This window comes from Oryx dammah, unplaced genomic scaffold (genome assembly GCF_014754425.2).
Source record: "Oryx dammah isolate SB20612 unplaced genomic scaffold, SCBI_Odam_1.1 HiC_scaffold_3, whole genome shotgun sequence".
Classification (NCBI taxonomy): Eukaryota; Metazoa; Chordata; class Mammalia; order Artiodactyla; family Bovidae; genus Oryx; species Oryx dammah.
The window spans coordinates 24,354,725-24,377,256 of NW_024070187.1; the positions used below are offsets into that span (position 1 = coordinate 24,354,725).

General features: G+C 37.8%; 2 protein-coding genes across 3 annotated transcripts in view; one reads left to right on the forward strand and one right to left on the reverse strand.

Annotated features, from left to right (window-relative positions):
• The first annotated feature begins 325 nt into the window (after positions 1–325).
• On the forward strand, positions 326–11,624 carry LAMTOR3 (late endosomal/lysosomal adaptor, MAPK and MTOR activator 3). The gene is made up of 7 exons (XM_040237796.1): positions 326–448; positions 749–794; positions 3,681–3,715; positions 6,046–6,104; positions 7,565–7,698; positions 8,992–9,055; positions 10,601–11,624. The coding sequence occupies exons 2-7, from the start codon at positions 786–788 to the stop codon at positions 10,672–10,674; spliced, it is 375 nt and encodes a 124-aa protein (XP_040093730.1). The 5' UTR covers positions 326–448; positions 749–785; the 3' UTR covers positions 10,675–11,624.
• A 3,953-nt stretch (positions 11,625–15,577) lies between these two features.
• The window catches only part of DAPP1 (dual adaptor of phosphotyrosine and 3-phosphoinositides 1), a 56,133-nt gene continuing 49,178 nt past the window's right edge, over positions 15,578–22,532 (reverse strand). Inside the window, exons 7-9 of one of the 2 annotated variants that reach the window (XM_040237795.1) lie at positions 21,825–21,910; positions 18,609–18,696; positions 15,578–17,120 (exon numbers count right to left, since the gene is read on the reverse strand). In XM_040237795.1, coding sequence (XP_040093729.1) covers positions 17,064–17,120; positions 18,609–18,696; positions 21,825–21,910 — 231 coding nt within the window. In that variant the 3' untranslated portion in view covers positions 15,578–17,063. Of the gene's footprint in view, positions 17,294–18,608; positions 18,697–21,824; positions 21,911–22,532 lie in introns of both variants that reach the window. The other variant, XM_040237794.1, reaches the window with a different exon arrangement.

Genomic DNA, 22,532 nt, shown 5'->3' on the forward strand with positions numbered 1-22,532 from the left:
GTTCAGTATGTAACACCACCCCCCTTTAAATGTATTCATCTACAAGAAGAGGTTTTAAGATAACGGACCACAAGAAAAAAATAATGAAATTTATGTATCCTCCTCAAACAAATACGTTTTTCTTGCTTGCGTTTTCTGGGAATCTTCAGGGTTCCAGGATCTCAAAGCAAAGCAATCTCTATTCAAGTGCAGAGGTCTGGGACAGCCTAAACTCACAGAGGCAAAATGCACCCGCGGTGAGTGGACCGGGGCTTATCGCGCAAATGCGCCCTCCCTTGTCGAAGTACCGCCCCGGAAATCCCGAGTCACCTAGCGTCGGAGTCTTGAGAAGTGCTTCCTGGAGCACAGAAGAGGTCACAAATCATGTGACTGCGGCTTTTAGAGGAACCTGTCTCAGAAGTTGTCCCTGAAGTGGCAGTTCAGAGAAACAGGCAACCCAGAAACCCAGGTAACTGCAGCCACTTTGCCCGGTGCCATAGGCCGCAAGTGGCGCGGGTGGTGAGACGGAAGAGAAGACGCCGCTTTCGCTTCCCGTTGGGCTTGGATTTTGGGGGGTAGTGGGCTGTCAGGCATCTCGGTTACCCGCCTGAGTATTTGGGAATTCCGACTCCAATCAGCCTCCTTGGCTGGAGCCCTGGAGCCGTGGATCCTTGCCTGACCCAGCGGAGAGCTGACACGGCTTATTAGGTTGGGGGTGGGGAGGGAGAGGAAGTCTTGAGGGGAGAGTCACCCAGAGTTTCTCTTTCAGGCGTGGAGATTGATCCTGCGGGAGAAAGGGGTTCATCATGGCGGATGTGAGTTAACACCCCCATAAAAGAGGAAGGAGAGAGTGGAGAGTAGATTGAGACTACTGGGTGGGGAGCGATAGCGCTTCCCAAATACAAATTTGTTTCGTTTTACCGTTTCCCTCCAATTACGTTGTCTAGGATCTGAAGTCAGTGACTAATAGGAGTAATTTTCGGGGCCCTGAGTTTCTGCCTGGAATGAGGGTGGAAGACACTAAAGGTGCCTGAGGTTGAGACAGTTTTATTTTTCCCACGCCCCAGTTCTGCGGGCATAAGACAGGTTCTGCATATTTACCATTTCAGTTTCTAAATGATGGTTTGCCGCTCTGAATCCTTTTCTAGTTAAGTCTCTTTGGGTTCACTGTAGCAATTTCACATGATTTATAACCATTGCCTTTTTAACACAGCAATACAATTAAAATTCTAAATTTAGGAAACTTTATTGTACTAGTTTCTGGAAACAACAGGGAATTAATATTATTAATGTTTATATTTGTTTATATTTTACATACTGTTATTTTGCTTATATTGAAGAAGGAAATGGCAACCCACGCTAGTACTCTTGCCTGGAAAATTCCATGGATGGGGGAGCCTGGTAGGCTACAGTCCATGGGGTCACAAAGAGTCAGACACGACTGAGCGACTTCACTTTCTTTCTATAATTCCTTTTGGAGAAGGAAATGGCAGCCCATTCCAGTGTTCTTGCCCAGAGAATCCCATGGACAGAGGGACCTGATGGGTTGCAGTCTATGGGGTTGCAAAGAGTCAGACACCACTAAGCAACTAACACACACACACACACATTTTGCTTATATATACGCTAAATATTCTTTGGAACATTGAACAGATACTCATTTAATTATTGCAATAACTTTCATGAGATATGCACTGTTATTATTATCACTGTGTTTATAGATGAAGATGCTAAGTCACAGAAAGATCGAGTAACTTCCTCAGATTACACAGCTAGTTTGTTGCTGAGTCAGGATACCAACCCAGGCAGACTCCAGAATCCATGTTCTTAACTACACTAAATGATTATTCAACAATATGAATCTGATTTTTCTTTTAGGTTGCAGGATTATGTGTTTCAACATTTAGCAACTTTTTTTGTATTTATCACTCCATTTTTGGGTGTCTTCCAGTATATTTTTGAGGCCTTATTCTCCAGGCTTAATCAAATCACTGAATTCTTTTGAGCATCTCCCTTGAAAAGATTGTTCTAATAAGGGCTGTGGGAGAAATAAAGATAACTAAGGTATAATTTCTCTCCTTAAGGATTTTTAAAGGTTAAAAAAAAAAGTACAATAGGCAAGTGATCATAGATACGCATACATTATTGTGTGAAAATTCAGAGAAGAGAGGGATTACATCAGTTTGTCTTTATCAGGGGAGCCTGTTTGGAGTATTTGGTGGTTGAGATTAGCTCTAATTGATGAGTAGCATTTTTTTTTTAAGTAAGATCCAGAGGGTATTACTATTAATAGTTAGAATGAAAGCATGAGCAAAGTTAAAGATAGGAAACAGAAAGAAGTGTGTTGCAGAGCTGTGAATAGCCCATTTCGTCTGGAGCTGAGGAAGTGTATGAGGGAGTGGTAGGAAGCAGGACTATAAAATGTGTTGTAGCCCATCCGTATTGTAGAGAGCCTCAGATATCTACAGGATTTGTACATAATTCGGTAAACAGTGGAGAGCCATTCAAACATTGGTTCTTGATCTTGGCTGCATGGGGAATCCTCTGGGGAGCATTTCCAATACAGACGTCAGAGTTCTTTTTATGCTCTGCAAGTGTTGTCCATAGCCAGGGTTGAGAGTCACTGCAGTTGTCCATTTAGAGAAGGAGAATTATATGATTATTGGCTTTGTGTAGAAATGTGTGAGATAGAAGTGGTAGACCATCACACCAATTGGGAGGCTGGTGTAAGTCATAAATATTAAAATGAACCTAAATTGTAATGTCATCCGAAAAGGAGAGGAGAACATCAGTTTAAAAATACTTGACTTCACAAGTGGTTTTTAAAGTGACACATGTGAGTTTAGGGTTATTATATTACCTTACGTTTCAAAGCTAAGTAACAGGGAACAGTAGTGCCATTAGTGGACACAGGAAGAGATTGAGGAAATCTAGATTTTGGATGAAAAGTGATGAGTTTTGTGATTTTGTGTTTAAGATGAGAGCAAAGGTAAGCTGGAGGTGATAGCATGAAATAAAATGAACGTTCAGGTTTGGAGAGTAGTAGGAATTAGAGGGTCAAAAGAACATGTATCTGATTTACCTATGTAGAACTCATGATTGCTACCTGGACTGTCCCCAGGTAGCAATGAAATTCCCCAGATGAGAAAGTATAGTAAGACAAAGTAGTCTTATAATTTTTTTTAAGTCATAATTATGTTCCATGCTAAATGCTTGACACACTTTGTCATTTGTCTTTAGTCATGTAAGAAAACTGAGTTTCACGAAGTTAGTCAACTTACCTAGGATCTTAAAGTGACGTTAAAAAGTCTGTGGGTGTGGAAAAATATTCATAATATATTCTGAAGTGAATGCAAAGTTAGCAACAAGATGTACAGTAGTATGAGAAGTATGATCTAATACTATAGCTAATATGTATATGTGTTTCCACTGCTGGATATGCTAATCACTTGACATGAGTGTTTTTGATAAACTTTAGTAACAGTCTTATAATGTAGGTTCTTTAATTATGCTTACTCAGCAAATAATGCAACTGAGACTTAGAAACAAAGATTAGTTGCAAGTTACACCACTCCTTAAAGCAGCAAAAGCAAGAATGGTTGTGAATGAATAGTTAAGGTACCTGAGATTTGGATAGGACAGTGTCTAGAGAACCAGTACCAGGCATATTATTATAATAAAATTTTTGTACTCTCTTTCAGGATCTAAAACGATTCCTGTATAAAAAATTACCGAGGTAAAAAATTACTAGTTTGTTATTAAATAAATTCTGCTTAACGTATTTTGTTTCGTATAGACTAATACTATGTTCTGCTGTTATTTCGCACTTTCAAATGGCTAACATAATCTTAGGTAGCACAAGTGATACGGTTTGAGTTTGCAGATAAACAACGTGATCCCTAGAGAAGTTACATGACTTGTCTCAAATTAAACAGCTGGTGAATGGTGAAGGGCTAGAACCCACTTTCTTGCCACTTTATAGAGTTCTTTCATTAGCAGTTTACTGGGTTAAAAAACCTAGGAACTTGCCTTTATTTTTCATACTGCTTTTAAGACCTAATTGCTGCATCTACATGGGGGTACACAGTATAGTGATCGACAATTTTTTGCAATGCAGGAGACTCAGGTTCAATCCCTGGGTCAGAAAGATCCTTTGGAGAAGGAAATGCCTACCCACTCCATGGCTACAGCCCATGGAGTCACAGAAAGTTGGATACAACTTTGCGACTAACACTGCCATGTTTTGAGTAGGCAATATATTTATAAAGTTCAAGATGCAAAAGTTAATTGAAGGACACAGAGTGAGGAGTTTCTTAACCCTGTCGTCCAGCCACACGATTCCTGTCTCAGAGACACCCACTGTTACCGTCAGAGATACTCTATGCACCTGCACATTAAGTTAATAGTGATACTTCTCATTCCTAAGCTAAAATATTAAGCTAATACTTCTCTTTCCTAAGCTAATAACAACCATCCATTTATTTGGGGATATAGTAGGAACAGCAAACATTGCGGTGTGCAGATATTTTAAGATACAGGCGTTCCGCAGAGAGCTTGTGGGCTTGGTTCCAGGCCACTGCAGTAAAGTGAATATTGAGATAAAGCGAGTCACAACTTTTCCTGTTTCCCGTTGCATATAAAAGTTATATTTACACTCTACTGTAGTTTGTTAAGTGTGTAATAACACGATGTCTAAAAAAACAGTGTACATTGTTAGGTAAAAAATACCTTGTTGCTAAAAAGTGCTCACCCTCATCTGAGCCTTTAATGCATCTTAATGTTATTGCTGGTGGAGGATCTTGTCTCAGTATTGATGGCTGCTGACCGATCTGGGAAGTGGTTGCTAAAGATTGGGGTGACTGTGGCAATGTCTCCTGCATTAACAGGCAGATTCTTTACCACTGCACTATGTGGAAGCCCAGTATAAATGATGATGATTTGAGTGTTTCCCCATTATAATTTTTAACGTTTGGGGGCTCTAGGAATTCTCACTAATAATTTCATATTTAAATTGCAGGGACAAATTATGTTATTCTCAGTGTGTACAGATGACAACATTGATATTAATTCATATTTTTTAATATTGTCTACCAGCCACCTTCTACTTTGCATGCATCATTGTATTAAATTTCACAGTAGCCAAAGGCTCAGCAGTAAAGAATCCGCCTGCAATGCAGGAGACCCTGGGTCGGGAAGATCCCCTGGAGGAGGGCGTGGGAACCCACTCCAGTATTCTTGCCTGGAGAATCCCATGGACAGAGGAGCCTGGCGGGCTACAGTCCATGGGATCACAGAGAGTTGAACACAACTGAAATGACTTACACACACAAATGAGTACAAGTATTCCCATTTTCATATTAACTGAGGCTTAGCAAGGTTTTGTAACTGATGCAAGGTAGCATAAACAGTAAACACCAGAGCCTGAACAGGAACTCAGGTCTTTCTTACTTCAGAGCTGTGGTCTTGACCATTCTGTTTACTTCTTGTGTAGGCGTGGTTGAGAGGATTGCCCTGTGACCTCCATTCTTTTTTTTTTTCTCCTTTTTTTTTTTTTAATTTATTTTTTATTTTACTTTACAATTCTGTATTGGTTTTGCCATACATTGACAAGAATCCACCACGGGGGCCTCCATTCTTTCTGTCCTGTTCTCTCAGCTTACAGTGATCTCCCCACTCCACTTTTCTTATTACCATAACGTCTCAGCTGAGGTACCACTTCCTCCAGGAAGCCCTCCCTGACCCATCTATCTGAATCTACCCCTCCTTTTATAAGCTCTCTCGTAGCCCCACGCATCTCTTAATGGCAGTTCTCACAGTTGTAGTGTTAGATTTGTGTGAGGTAATCTGAATGATAGCCACTCTCCTTTTAGATTGCACGTTGTGTGAAGGCAGCAACTGGGTCTCTTCTTTGCTTCTTATGGTGGAAGAGTTTTGCAAACATGTTGTAGGAGCTTATATCAGTGATTGAGTTCTCATGGCTTTTCAGAAATATATATGAGAATTATCATGATTGTGAAGGTACATATTTTGAGACTGTTTTATAATACATTAACTTTTTCTTTCCAGTGTCGAGGGGCTCCATGCTATTGTTGTGTCAGATAGAGATGGAGTGCCTGTCATCAAAGGTAAATGCCGCAATTACATGTCAGTATCATGTCTGCTTTTGAATAAAAATGTATTTATATCTGAGTAATACAGAAAGCAAGCAAAAAATAACCCATTTCAGTACATTCAGATTGTGGGTTGGAATCTTATTATATATCAACTATTTCATGATAGGATGCAGAGTTTAAGTAAGGATTTATTGAAGGCCCAGTTTCCCATTAAAGACATTTTATGTATAATGTAAACGATTAGTAAATCTGAATCATGAGAATGAGCATATATGCAGCTAGACATACTATACCCACGGACTCCCCCAGCATACATTTTTCATCAGTATTGCTGGTGGTTTTAGGATAAACAGCCATACATTTGAATTAACATAAATTTATTGTTTTGTTTACTCTTTCTTGTTCTTCCTTATTGGAAATAAGATTTTGAAAAACTTTTAACTTCACAGTTACTTTAGTTAACCAGAATCTAGCAAGAATTTTTGCTTAAAGAAAAGTTGGTTAACCTAAAAAAAAGGAAAGAAAAGGTTTCTTTTTGCCTAAGGGTTTAGCTCTTTTTTTTTTTTTAAGTATATGTGATATGACAGAAAAGTTAAATAATGTTCTGCATATTTTGTTTAGAATATATTCTCCACCTGAGGTTATCATATATGTCAGATAATTTCAGACTTTAGAATTCAATCAAAGTTTAGAAGTTAGCTAATGTAGTTCTTTCATTTTATTAATGAACATGGTCAAGTGCAAAGAGTACATTGTCAGCTCCAAGTTGCTCATGAGTCAGTGACGAGATGGTCATAGAACCCGTCATCTTCTGATGTGTGATCCAGTGTGCTTCCTAACCCAGCACAGAACATAGGTAGCCATGGGCAAATCACTTCCTTTTCTCAGTTCCATAATGAGGACTTTGAACAAAATAATCTCAGATTTTCCAGCTCCAGTGTTCTTTTTGAGGATCTCTGTGTTAAAACCTTAAGCTCAGCACTTATGGTACAACCAACTCCACATAGACCTTTCAGTGAGTGTAAAAAACTTAAATCAGTGGCCAGGTGTAGAATTATCATCATCTACAAATGATGCTTCTGTGGGTTTTGTAAGAGCAAAGGTTTTTGAAGCTTTTTTCCAGTATTCTCACTTAGCTCATAGTTAACCAGAATATTCAACTTAATTGTACTGATAATCATAACCTGTTTTAAGTTAGATATTAAGAAGATAGAGACAGTTAGTATTCATTTGAAATTTTTTGAAAAATTGTGAGAACCAGTATTTATTCCCTTAGTTGTGATTGAATGGTTTTTCTCACCTAAACTGATGAGACCCAATTAGTATTATGAAATTCAGTGTTGTGAAGCGTAACTCTTGTGCTTTTTTTTTTTCCTACACGTTTATGTTTTTGTTTTTTTAAAAAAACTACTCTAAATCTCTTCCCACTATATATCCTACATAATTTTTACTTAAATCACTTGTATTTCCAGTGGCCAATGATAATGCTCCAGAGCATGCTTTGAGACCTGGTTTCTTATCAACTTTTGCCCTTGCAACAGACCAAGGGAGCAAACTCGGACTTTCAAAAAATAAAAGTATCATCTGTTACTATAACACCTACCAGGTAAGTTCATAATTATCAAATGGTTTGCTGATGATTTCAACTATTATTCTCTCTTCTTTGTAGAATAGTTTGTTTTTATCATTCTAAATTTTGGTTTCCAAAGTGATGGAATTTTAACATCTTAACCTTCAAATTGGTTATGTTAAACTGTAGTGATTTTTTTTCACATTTTACTTCAGGAATTAATATGAACAATTAGATTAAAAGATTAAATAGTAAAATATATGTTATCCGGAAAAGGGTAAGTCAGGTCACGGTTATTAATACCTCCAGTAGATGGTGCCCTTAGCTTATTTAACAACTGTGATTTCTCAAATGACACAGGGTTGTTGTTGTGACAGATACAGGATTTTCCTTGAAAGTTGAATGATAGTTATTTACATTTGTTATTGCTACTAATCCCATCTTTTGGCTTGAAATATATAAATATATAAAATAAATGAGGTTATTATTTATGGGAGAGAAATTAGTTGCTACAGATCTCTTGATCGCCAGCTGTATTTTCTTTAGAATACATCAGTAACTTCTTCACAGTAGTAAAGAATCTGCCTGCCAGTGCAGGAGACACGAGAGACACTGTTTCAGTTCCTGGGTCGGGAAGATTCCCTGGAGTAGGACATGGCAACTCACTCCAGTATTGAGCAATTGAGCACACACTGCTTTCTACAGAGCAGAGCTTCCCAGGGTGTAAGTCAGGCACTACCAATGATACATATGTGTTATTTTTTATTTTAAAGTTACGTATTTTAGTATCTATTAGGCAGAAGATAACCAGCTCATCTGACCTTTAATTTAGTCAGTAAAGGTTAGGTTGAAGCTAAATTTTTTAAAAAGATAGCTGATTTTAAGTTAAATGTAAGTTAATTTAAATTATAGTGGTACAGAGGAGGCAAAAGATTGAGACGTTATAACCACTTGAATGACTGAGAAATAATGCCTTTAGCTCCTTAATTATCAAATATTTATTGAGCCCCTACTATGTAATTGACACTTTGCAGGGCTTTAGAAGATAAAAAAAGATGAGGAAGACACAGTCCCACCTTAGAAACTTTCCAGACTAAGTGATATTAATGTCTCTAAGAGATAATTAGTAAGTTTGTTTTACGGAAATACTTATTTTCAGCTCTTTCACCTTTCATGACATAATACCATGATGTCAAGCTAGTATCTTACACATTTAAAGTTTTTAGAAAGATTAAGATATTTGATTTGAATTATACCACCTTTTCATTATATAACATTAGTTATATAACACTGTATAACATTATACTTTAGATCTTGTTCTCTTTTTAGGTGGTTCAATTCAATCGTTTACCTTTGGTAGTGAGTTTCATAGCCAGCAGCAGTGCTAATACAGGTATGTTTTAATTACCTTAAATACAGCTTTTAATCTTTATAATACCGGATCTGAACAGTCTAATATGATATGAATACAGATTTAGAGTAAGAAAACCTTAATGCATGGCCCAACAGTACCATCTATTCCTAGTTTTCTGGAAATATAACTTCTCTGAATTGTTTATATATTATAAACAATTGTTTATATAATATAAATAAATATTATATTGTTTATATCTGTATAATGGAGCTAAGAACTGCTTTCTTGATCTTATCCTATTATTTTTTTAGTTCAGATGAGATGATGTATAGATAAGTGATCATTTACGATAGAAAGGAAAATTAAATGTTATTTTCACCTCTTTAATGCAGTATCTTGCTCACATTACAACAGTTTCAGAAAGCAAAAAAAAAAAAAAACAGTGGAGAAAATAACCAAACAAAACATAAAAATGATCACAGATGAATTCAGTTCCATAAGGACCAATCTATAAAATTTTGAACAATAGTGGGCAAGGTAAATGTGTTTGGGAATTTAAAGAGTGTGACTAGGATGAATATACTCAATTCTTTTTCAAAGTGGAAGAAGAGGGCAAACACTTGGAAGCTGTACTTTCTAGAGAGCATTGTAAGATCTCATTATATCCAGTGGTCTTCACTGGCTATTTTTGTGTGAAATCATAACAGTATTCAGTTGAATTACAGTTTTCTTTTTTACTCTGTTTTAGTTTAAGGGGAATTTTTTAAAGGCCTGTCTCCAGATTTCACCACTGTTAGAACTGCTTTACTTTTCTGTTCTGTTTTTTTCTTTCCAAGATATTTGAGCCAGTTTTGTTTCCAAATGTGTCACTGAAGCCTGTATTTAGATTGCTCATGTTTAAAATGTGGGGTTTAGATTTAATGAAACATTTCATTTCTAAATGTTTTCAAGCCGTAAAATACTGTATGTGAAAACTCTTTGTATAGGATAGTAGTGGTGTCGGTATTTTAAATATTTTAAACCTCAGTTGTGGTAAATCACTATCATACTATAAAATCATCAGTTGTTATAAATTATGATAATCTCCAGAATTGTATTCTAGTATGTAGAACATTTCCTTGTGAATCCCAGGTGCTTTGAATGCTGTGTGAGACAAGAAAATCTTTAGTTGAGCAAAAAACAAGCAGTATTTAAGATATATAGCCTTGTACCCTAGGAAACTAACAAGCTGGATGTGCTGATTTCTAGATTAGCTTGCTTCTTTCAGTGTGTGTTTTATAGTCCTGTGAGGCATCTTTAAAACATTTTTGCCTTTGAAATATCCATTTGTGCCTTAGCTTTACTGAATTTATATAATAAGTATCTGATTATTCCTTTGCTATCTATCTGTTTTTTGATAAAGTTCATTAAAATTGGGTCAGGAAAAGGTCTTCTTCATAATAACTGTGTGTTTTCAATTACTTTGTTCAGAATCACAGTATTTTAAGTGTAGTTATGGAAAATGAACTGTCTCATTTACTTTTAGTATATAAATTTTGATGAGCATTTTTCTAATGTTCAAATTTCTTAATCTCTTTGCTTTAGGACTAATTGTCAGCCTGGAAAAGGAACTTGCTCCATTATTTGAAGAATTGAGACAAGTTGTGGAAGTTTCTTAATCTGGAATTTTCTTCATCATATCAGACACAATATCAATCCAGCAATCTTTAGGCCACAGTGACACTTGTATCCATGTACTCAAGGACCCCCTTTTTCCACTTTACTCTAGAAAAAGAGCCTTACAGATAGAATTTATGGACAGGTTGATGATTATCTTTTTTTGTGTAGGGCTGTTTCTTATTTAGTGAGATCTGGGGATACCACAGAAATGGTTCAGTCTATCACAGCTCCCGTGGAGTTAGTCCAGTCACCAAATACTCATGAGATCCTGTTTGGTGGCTCAGAATCAAAATGATACTTTGATCCCCTTGAGCCATGAAACGCTCCCTTTTATACCATATGCCAGGCCTGCAGAATGAGGCAGACTCTTTTTATTGTGAATAATGAGGACATATTTTTCTTCATATTATTTTCTTTGCATTGAGTGTGAGGAAGATAAAGTGGCTTAGGAAAAGTGAATGAAACGAGTACAATCACTAACTTTCATGTGTATATATTGTTGTGCACTGTAGGTGAGTCTTACTAACGAATTTGTTTCTTCTTAGAGGGTGCTGCTCTTTAATGGAAATGAAGATGATAGCTAATGGTTTTTTCTTCCACTCTGCTTTCTATAACCAATCAGTGTTTTTTTTAATGTTTGTTTAGTCTTTGTAAAATTTAGGTGTGATTCATTGAATTCTGTTTCCAATATTGGTATGTATGTATGCATGGTAGTATATCCGTTTTTTCATACGTGAGGATAAATAAAATAGTATTTTTAAAAGTACAATTTGAGCACTACGTAGGTTCCCCGCCCCCAGCCCCCAGACTGTTTTCAGATGTTTAAACTCTGTAATTTAATTCACTCTTTCAACCACATAAGTAAGTGTTTCTTGTCTAGTTTGGAGACTGTTTTACCTTATATAAGTTGTCAGTTGGAAAATAAACCTCATCCAGGAGCCTAATTTAATCTCTGTGTAATTGGTATCACAGTTCTAGCATGTGCTTTTCATTTTTAGGAATGCAGTCTATCATTCAAGCCTTTAATTTCCTCCTGGGTTCTTTGACAGTCAGAGTTCATCACTGGTACCTGGCATTGAGTAGCAAATGTGTGCTGTTCACTAGAAGTACCACATTGCAGAATTCTAAGCCGCACACGTGTACGTCATATTTCTGTTCTCCAAGGATGCATTTTACATGGCATATGAGTGAATGCAATCCTTCAAGTTGTGCGGTGAGTGGCTAGGCACTGGCCCTGCCTCCTTCCTTTCTCCCTCCTTCCCTACTTCCCTCCCACTCTCCTCCCATCCTCTACAAATAAGAGACTAAATTGTGGTACCTGTCGTTAAAGAATGTACAGCTGAGTAAACAAAACAGGCATAGGAAGTGTTGCGATGAAGCTGTGCACAGGATGCTATAGAAAACACAGGATGAGGCATTAAAATCTAGCAAGGACAACAGTCTTTACAAAGAAATAAGGACAAGAGAAATGTTTTACCTGCAGCAAGCTATAAATAGTTAGGTGTTACAACCTAATGAAGCATTAGATACATCGATAAAAATCTAGAATTCCCATTATCCCAGTTTTTATTTAATTGTGTCCAGGAAGTTTTTGCCAGTGCAGTGATGCATGAAACAAGAAAGTCTTTTATAAATGAGGTGACCAAGATTGTGATTTTATTTATCTCTATATTGTATATTTTATACACACACACACAATGTGCATACACACCTCCGCAGGAGAGAGAACTAATGGATGGAGACACTTAGCCTTTGCATAGTGAATAGTACTGCTATTAAAATTTCCATTTTAAGAGGTATAATAGATTCTACAATTATCCTATAGTTCATCTGGAAGGTAAAACTCCTAAGGAATTTTTGAAAAGGTAATATAAAACTAGATTATTTTTAAAGATAGTATAAATCTACATCAGATGTATGACTAGACAGATCAGTAGAACAGAATAACCCAGAAACAGACTTTTGTACATACATATAAGACATAAAAAATTGTAAGAATGACATCATAAGTCAATGAGGAAAGATTCAAAAAGCACATTTTTTATTCCCCACTGACAGAAATGTGAATTGTTATACCCTTTTAATTCGCACAATTTGGCAATCTATACCAAGCTCAAATGTGCATATTTGACACATTGTATTAAGATTCTCCAAAGAAACAGAACCCACAGGCACAAAATGTTTCATTTGGGCACCTCATGACTGGTGAAGTTGACACAAAAGCCCCCAATCCCACTTCTGGATATTTATGTTGCCAGTCCACGGGGATGTCTGAAAAGTGTATAGTTACAAGTATATTCATTGCAATTTAGTAACATCAAAGGATTAGAAACAGCTGAAGTATCTATCAGATAAGGTGACTTCTTTTTTTTTTTAACAATTTCAGTTTATACCTGCTGATCTTCGTGTAATCATTAAGTGCTCCTTTCAACTCTCAAGTGTCCTACTTTAGATAAATTGTATGTTCACTCTAATATAGAGGATTGGTTAGAGAAATTTCTACATTGGCTCAATGGAAAAAAAGAATGAAGACATTAGGTACTGAGATGGAATGATCTCCAAAACATAATGTCCAATGAAAAATAGTGTTCAGTGAAACTTCAGTGCTGCAATTTATTATAGGAAGAAAAAATACGTGTGCATGTTGGTACTTGCTTGTATTGATATGATGGTGTCCATGGAGATCCACAGAATGGGATGTCATCGATAACCTCCATGAAGTGGAACTGGATACTTGGGGAACAGATCCCAGGAATGACCCTTTTCACTGTAAACTTTATTGCACTTCTTAAATTTTTAACTATTCAAAAATAATGAAATATTTTAGCAAACAATACAATATATAATAAAATGATGAGGTATTTGGGAAAGGAAGTTGTATCACTCAGGGTTCACCAAAGAAACAACCAGTAGGATATATATGAACTAGATTAATTTCAAGGAACTGGTTTCATGATTTTAGAAATTGGCAAACCTCAAATCTGTAGGGCAGGCCAGAAAGCTGGAAAATCTCAGGCAGGAGCTGAGCCCGCCATCTAAAGGGGGAATTTCTTCTCCATGGAAACTCCAGGTTTGCTCTTAAGGTCTTTCAACTGCTTGAATGAGACCCACACATGTTATGGAGGATAACCTCTTCTATATAAATTCAAGGGGCTGTAGATGTTATTAAGCACATTCGTAGCAACATCAAGATGAATTCTTCCTCAAGAAGGCTCTGGTCTGTTTTACTTGGCAGTCCACTAGCCAGAGCTACTTGAAATGTAGTCCACAGACTGGGCTGTTGTGTTTGTTAGTACATGACAAGTTACAGAAGTTGAGAGTTAAGGGTATAAAAAAACAGCAGGTATACTATGTCTATTGAATTTTTTTAAATATCGATTTATTTGGCTGCACTGGGTCTTAGGTGCGGCCCACAGAATCTTCCATCTTAGTTGCAACATGTAGGATCTAGTTCCCTGATCAGGGATTGAACCTGGGCCGCCTGCATTGGGAGCTCAGAGTCTTAGCCACTGGACCATCTGGGAAGTCCCAAGTCTATTTAACTTAAAAAATGGGATTGTGATAGTTGTATTTGTTTCTTCAGTTTTCTAGTAACTTAACTAGATTTTACAAAATCCCAGTGATCGTAAATATAAAAAGAAAAAAAACATCTGGCCCATTTCCACAGATAACTTAAACTCCTGAATCCATGGTAAGCAGTGTGTAAGGCTGGATGTGGCTGGAAAGATGGGCAGAAATAAAGGTTTGCTGCAGTTGACCTGAAGTAGCAATAGAGGAGGGGAGCAGAATTTATATTCACCCTGTAATAATTCTCCTGCTCTTTTCTGAAACTGACAGTGTAACTCCCTAAGCTGCACTCCCAGCGTGAGTGAGAGGAGAGGATCAAAGAGCCCACTTGTGGGTGCCGCCTGGCTGGATGAGAGGGCTCTGAGCACTGAGCGTTCTGCCCAGCAGCCCTGAAATAAGGGCAGGTTTCCCTGGAGGCAGTTACAGCCATTCCCATTGTTGAGGGGGGCTCCCCTCATCCAGAGACAACAGTGCTTCTGTGGGGCAAGATTTTCCCCGGAGGAATTCTGAGAACAACTGCTGATACTTCGGCTGGGTCTTGAGGTACTTCCTTTACAATGAGCACGTACTGTTAGTGACAGAGCTTGTCACAGACAGCTATTATCTTAAACAACCCCACTTGCCTGCCATTGGCACGAAATATCCTCCTTTGTTTAAGGCCCTTTTCCTGAGCTCTCTCAGGAGGTGAAATCACGACCACTTTCCAGGGCTGTTGAGAGCAGGTAAACACACACTAATTACATAGTGTGTGTTAGACTGCCTATTTCATGTCAAAATCCTCCCAAAGAAAGATTTCCTCCATGCTGAATCCTAAAGGAAATCAATCCTGAATATTCATTGGAAGGACTGATGCTAAAGCTCAAGCTCTAATACTTTGAACACTTGATACAAAGAGCTGACTCATTGGAAAAGACCCTGATGCTGGGAAAGATAGAAGGCAGGAGGAGAAGGGGATGACAGAGGATGAGATGGTTGGATGGCATCACCAACTCAATGGACAAGAGTTTGAGCAAGCTCCTGAAGTTGGTGAAGGACAGGGAAGCCTGGCGTGCTGCAGTCCATGGGGTCACAAAGAGTAGGACAGAACTTAGTGACAGAACAGCAACAGTCCTGCTAAAGCACACCCCATATCTAGCTTTGCCTCACTGTCAGCATTTATCGCGTTTACTTTTATGCATTATTATGCATGTATTTCTTATCTTGCCTATGTTCAACTAAAAACTCCTTGAGGACAGAGACTATTTCTTCAACTCTGAATCCTTCAATCCTTAGTAACTTGTAGTCTAACCAAAGTGGATTCTTCATTGCTATTTATGATATTAATCAATTGTATTTCTTTTAAATTAGATACTAAAAACACTTTAATAGCAAAATATTACAGACACAGAAAAATCATGCTCTTTTTGATACAACCAAAGGATATAAATAACATATTTTACAAAAAATAAAAACAATGCTACCTACACAAACACTTCTGCATCTAAAAAAACAAAACATGAAACTACATCTCGGTGAACATTTATGTCTAACTTCTTATTTTGCAAACTTGACACAATACATTTTAACTTGACATTTGCTTTATCTCATATGATACAAACATTACAAAATACATTAAAAACCTTGTTGAAACATATGTAATTTTTGAGACTTAGATGTTCAAATAACAGAAGAAACGTATTCAATAACAAAGTTGCCCTTTGGACTGCAAGAGCAATGTCATAGCTTTGCCCCACAACATTTTTATTTGGTTTCTTCCTATACTTTCATCTCCCTTCAAACTTCAGCCTATTAAAGCATTATTAATAAAGACTCTAGACGGAGTTAGAATCTACTTAGGAGCTATGGATGATGGCATCTTATCTCCCAATTTCAACCCCCTTATTCTGGCTTGAAAATGCTGTGTAACAAACACATCATTACACTCCATATGTGGATTAGTGTCGCTCCCTCAGTAGGCAAAAGAAATTGCTCTTGAATAAGGTGTAGGTTGCTCCTTGCAGTGCAAGATACATCTTATTTCTCTTGGGCCAGTAGCTACCGCTCACTTTTTGGCAGGCATTGTTACAACACACTCTGCTTGATTAGTCTCTTTCAGGCTGTTTGAGAAGTGTGAGATGAAGAACTTAGTGCTTACAAGTCCTCTCATTGTTACAATAATAATTATCATGATTATTATTATTAAACTAGAAATTACCTATGACTTTATCACTCTTCCTTTATTTGTTTTCTCATTCTTTATAACATTTCCCCCAAAATGACTAAAAGAGATGATTTTTTAAGATTGTACCTCCTGTTATCTTTATCATTCTGCCTCATAGCCCACAGGAGATTTAGTTCTCACGGATTTATCAGTAGAAGGGAAAACAGGACCCAGTAGATATCTAAGCTGTTTACAAAGAGAAAATAAATATTACAAATATTTTCCATTTTTGTTTTGGAAATTGCTTTTTTTTTGTATAAATGAGGGGAAAAATTAAAAGCAAAAACACTGCCCTCCCACCAATCTTGGACGTCTGCTATCCCAATATACTTTCTGAAGAAGCAGTCTTAAGCTTCAGGCTACATATATAGCCATTTCCTTCCTGGTTAATAGCACAATCTGGGACTCAGATGAGCTGACTATGATGCAGAGTGGGACTTGGGGTAACCATTGTCAACCAGCTTGGGGACGACAATGAGGGATTACAGAGGCATCTCCTACTGCGTGTTCTAAGAGCCAGCACGCCTGGTTGCAGTGGCCCGTCCATTCCCTTCAGAACGAGGACACTTCGCTAGTCTCAGGGGGATGGCAGCATCCTGAAGGGCAGCAGTTTTCCATGAGTCAGCAAATGTGGTGTCTTCTGGACGGTCCAAATCTGCATCTGCTTTTGATTTGTTTCTACAGAAAAACCCTCAGTCAGTGGTCATGTGAATGTGCCGTGGAGCCCAGCATTGGGAGCATTCCACCTGCTCCTGCGTCAGCGTCTCCCTCACGAGGGAGACCTATTGAAAGATGAAGGACCGAGATCGGACTGCGCCATCCCCTTGACCGAGCTGTTTTCTTATCTGAGACTGTAAGAAAGCACAGCCACCTGAATGGACTATTGAGCAACTTTAAGATAATAAACGTTGGCTTTTAACAAATATTAAACACGAAATGCTGACTGGTAAGAAAACTATGCAACAACAAGTAATTATCATATCCCCTCTTCCCCAGGTTTTATTCTTGTTTTCTGTTTTTTTCTCAGGAGAAATACTATAGTTGCTAAAACATGCACAAATTGGGAACTGGCCTAGCATTTTTAGTAATAGCAACACTATTTAATGAATCAAAATGAAGATATAAATCTAAATTTATTGATATGGAAAAATGTTCATGATATATTAAGTGAGCAGATGAAGAATACTACAGAATGATGAAATTTTGTTTTAAATGTTATATGCAAAAGAAGAAATCTGAAATGTTCATTTGCTGTTTTTACTTTAAATTTTCTATAATGATTATGTGTCAAAGTTATGAAACAGAAACAATAAAAAATAATTCATATTCGAGCAAAGACTGCATATGGCAAAGTATTTCCCCACTGAATATCAAATACATTGGAACTATCTCAAAAGGAGGGCTGTAGTTCTTTGGATCTAAAATTGAAAAGACAACCAAAAGCAAAAATCCTAGTATTTAGAAAGGACTATTCAGTAAGATTCTAAATATAAGCTAATTTCATTTCGAAAATTGGAGATTACTGTCTATAGCTGAAAACATCAAAGGATTCAAGGTGGTATTTATGTGAAATTTGAGAAAGCTTTGACAAGTTCTTGGCTAACAACTCACTAACTTGCAAACACACACTCACAAAAATTGCATAAGACTAAAATGTTCTTATAAGCACTTTGTCTTCCTCCCGGGAGGTATATGGAAAGCAGATAAATTAAAATACCTTTTGTCCTTGACCTGCACAAAGTAACGATTATACAGGACACTAAGCCAAGTCTTTCTGGCAAGTCCACCTTCTCAGACAATATAAAAGGATTTTCTACTATAGAGTTATGTCAGCGTTCCTCTATCTGTCCTTCTGGTACCACACGTCCTCCTCCAGGCCATCTTGGACCACCCACACACTAACAGGAAGTCTGATAGACATCCGAAGTCTGATAGACACTAGGCTAGGCTCTGGCAGTGAGACCCCAGTGCAGCCTCATTCTTCTGTCTTTACTCCTTTCTTCAACCCTTGCATGTTCGAGAAGAATGAGTAGACTCTTCCACAAGCCTCCATGTTGACTTCCCGTAGGTTTTCAGGGGTTCCCTGACTCTTCCAATAGAAATAAGTTTGAAATCGTCAACATGTGATTTGGGAGTACTAGGCATTCAGAGACACGAATAACTCACCAGCTTCCAGCGTAATATCTTGATCCACTCATCAGCTTCTACTCCTGTCTTTGCACAGAGGTAAAACGTCCTGAATGGAAATACTAAGCTGATAAGACAAAAGAAAGAATGTAAGATATTCCAGACCGTTGAACATCTATTAGTTGAGCACTCATTAAAGTATTCCAAGTGGAAAAAGAATTGACATAGAACCTGGGTAAGAACCTCAGGCATTGGTATGTAGACAGCTAGTCCTGCTGGCAAACTACAGAAGTGTTGAGGATGTTGTAGATTCACATTATTATTTTTACAGGCAGATTTGTATATTTTAATGGGTCCAAAGGGTGGGATGGAGGTGGGGAAGAGGTCCAGGTCAAACCCAGATCCTTTTATTGTTTATGATCTAGGCTGAATACACACATGTGTTTATTCCGCTGATTCGTTAAATGACTCAGAACTTGTGCTACAATTCAAAGAACAAGCAACACAAATAAAAGAGTTTGCTGAAGGAATTCATTTGTGTTAGCTGGCTGCAACAAGGAAGACAGTGGCCTCTGTGGATGAAGCCAGTTTTAACTCTTCAGAGCAGGAAAGGAGACAATAAATCTCAACTATTCACTTTGCCTCCTTCTTGCCGTGAGTTAATCTTTGCTGAAGGGAAGACAAACTTGCCTACTGGCATGAAAGACTGTTCTAGGCACAGAATTAACTCCTCCTTTGACTGTGTCTTGGGTTATAGAGTCAAAATCATTTGACTCATGGATTTCCCTGGTGGTCCAGTGGCTAAAACTCCCAGCTCCCAATGCAGGCGGTGCCCAGGTTCAATCCCACATACTGCAACTAAGAGTTCAAACGCTGCAGCTAAAAGATCCCATGTGCCATAAATAAGACCTGAAGCAGTCTAATTAATTAACTTAAAAAAATCTTCTGATTTATATCCTGCCCACATTTCCTGTCCTAACAGTTGAGACACAAAACACTTAAAAAAATTTTTTTTGTCCTTTTCGTGGAAAAAAAAAAAAAGGCCTTGAACTGAAACCAGAAGGGTTTCTATTCCCTAAAACCAAAGCGACATATCTTGTTTACACCAGTAAATAATGTTGAATAGACAAGAGGCAAGTCTCTGTGTATGAAAGGTAAACCTTGATGTGAAGTCCGGTTGGGCAACTAGTAGACAGAGGGGAAGCTGGGGAGGGGGTGTGATATTGTGCACACACTGTACAAAACTGATTGCTGGAATTGTCATTGTTTGGTACTTCTTGTGAGAGACATGATTAATTACCTGTTAATACAGATCATTTTTCCTTTCTTCTTGCTAACAGAACCCCAGGCAATAAATTACAATTAGTTGGAGCCAATTATAATCATGTGTGCATGCTCAATCACTCAGTCGTGTCCGACTCTTTGCGACCCCACGAACTGCAGCCTGCCATGCTCCTCTGTCCATGGGATTCTCTAGGCAAGAATACTGGAAAGGATTGCTGCACCCTCCTCCAGGGGATCGTCCCGAGCCAGGAATTGAACCTGTGTCTCCTGCATTGGCAGGCAGATTTTTTACCACTTGAGCCACCTGGGAAGCCCAATCATGATCATACTAGTACCCTTTTCTAGCTTCCTTTGCTGCTGCCGATGGCCATTGGCTGCAGTCTTGGCCAATGAGATAGGAGGGAAAATATGATAGAAGATTTTCTGAGAAAATGTCTGCTTTCCTGATAAAAAAGGGCAGACCTGGCTCATCCCATCCCAGCATCTTTCTTCATGGCTTACATGAAAATCTGAGACCTACAGCTGGACTATTTCTCTTGGACTCTGAAGTAGTAACCATGAGGAAAAGACCAAAAGAACTATATAGACATTGGACAGGACTTTGTCAGTGTAGTTGTCTGCCTCCCGATTGCTTGTTATATGAGAAATATAAACCCCTGTTAGTGTGTACGGTATCTTTATGTGAATTTAAAAAAGAGTTCCATCATTGGCTAATACTATCCAATCATTAATTAATAATAGTTGATGTTAATTTTCTTAGGTGGGACAATGATATTGTTCTGTAGGTGATATTTTTATTCTTAGTAGATACAAGTTTAAATATTCAATTTAAATATTCACGGGGAAAGTGCCATGATGTCTGCAACTTACTTTCAATTGGTTCAATAAAAGAAAGTGAGCAGATAGAGATAAAGCAAATATGCAAAATATTAATGATTGATGCATCTAGGTGAAGGATACATGGGTATATAAGTCTTCCAACTTTTTTTTCAAACTTTTTATTTTGTATTGGAGTATAGCTGATTAACAATTTTATAATAGTTTCAGATGAAGAGCAAAGAGACTCAGTCATACAGGTACATATACCCATTCTCCCCCAAACCCCTCTCCCATCCAGGCTGGCACATAACATTGAGCCAGAAGTCCATGTAAGTCCTTCAAATTTTATATGTTTTAAAACTTTAAAATAAATGTTGGTGGGAAATAAAACGCTTTTTTCTCAAGACACTTTACTCCTCCCAGTTAGAAAATTATCATGATACACTGATAGTGTTAGAATAAAACACTTTTGTGCCATCTGCAAGAATTGTCATAATTACACAAATCACTCATTCTTGCAGCCAACAAAGTTATAACTATAATTGAATAAAACATCTCAAAGGAATGAAAGCTGTCTAGCATGTGACCGGCATCCCATCGTGTGCATCATACTTGTTGCAGTATATGACATAAAGAATCAAGCCCAGCAGCAGTGCTTATTCATACCACTTTAAATGAGTATAGGGCTTCCATGTGGCTCAGTAGTAAAGAATCTGACTGCCAGTGCAGGAGCTGTGGGTTTGATTCCCGGGTTGGGAAGATCCCCTGGAGAAGGGAATGGCAACTCCCTCCAATATCGTTGCTTGGGAAATCCCATGGACAGAGAAGCCTGGCGGGTATAGTCCATGGAGTGACAAAAGAGTCAGATACAACTTGGCGATTTTCCCAACCCAGAGATTGAACCCCCATCTCTTACTTCTTCTGCATGGCAGGGAGATTCTTTACCACGGTGCCACCTGGGAAGCCCAACTTAGCGGCTGAACAACAACAAATGAGATTTTATGTCACATTCCCCTGAAAGGACTCCTAATATGCATGTACCGCCTCAGGTCAAAACATCTGTATACATTAGACAGACAGTTTTTTTATTCCGCCAAAATAAGTGTCTGGCAAGAAGATTTAAAAAAACATTTCCTCTATAAAACAACTTACCAAAAGCAGTTTACCCTTTCCTGTGAATAATCAAATTGTACAGCTGAACATTCAGTCAAATCTAGGATCCGAATTGGTTCTGGTGACTTAAAACAAAAGGACAAACTATGTCATCATAAAACACACACACACACACACACACAAATCTGTTTATCACTTATTCTCCAAACAAGTCTCCACTATGAGTGACTGTTAACTTTACTTCCACTACAGGAATTGATAATAAAACTTCCTAAGGGAAGCCACATGCTTGTCTGGGGATTGGCTTTTCATGAAATTGGACTCAAATTTGGTGGAGATAGATTTTTAACACGTGGAAGGGAGGCATATTTTTCTCCCGTGTTTTTAGACATCCACTTTCTCAGAAATTTTGTGTAGGAAAAACGAGAAGAGATGAAATAATTTTAAATTTGCTTAATGAGTTAGACCTGATAAATGGACATATTTTTAATAGAGGAGAACACTGCTACGAGACAGTCCATCCAATGTGGTAAGGGAACAATTCCACCGCTCTAAACATAGGCGGTGGCATGCCCCAGAGAGCTGGAGGTTAGCCAGACTGAGAACAGTGTCTGCTATACAGGTCTCATTTATGCAAGAAAGCTCTGCTCGTATCAGGAATTAAGAACTCTCATCTCCAGTTTCCTATAAATTTCAGGGATTTTAAAAGGCAGATATTCCTTTCATTTAGAGTCTCATTTTTAAAGG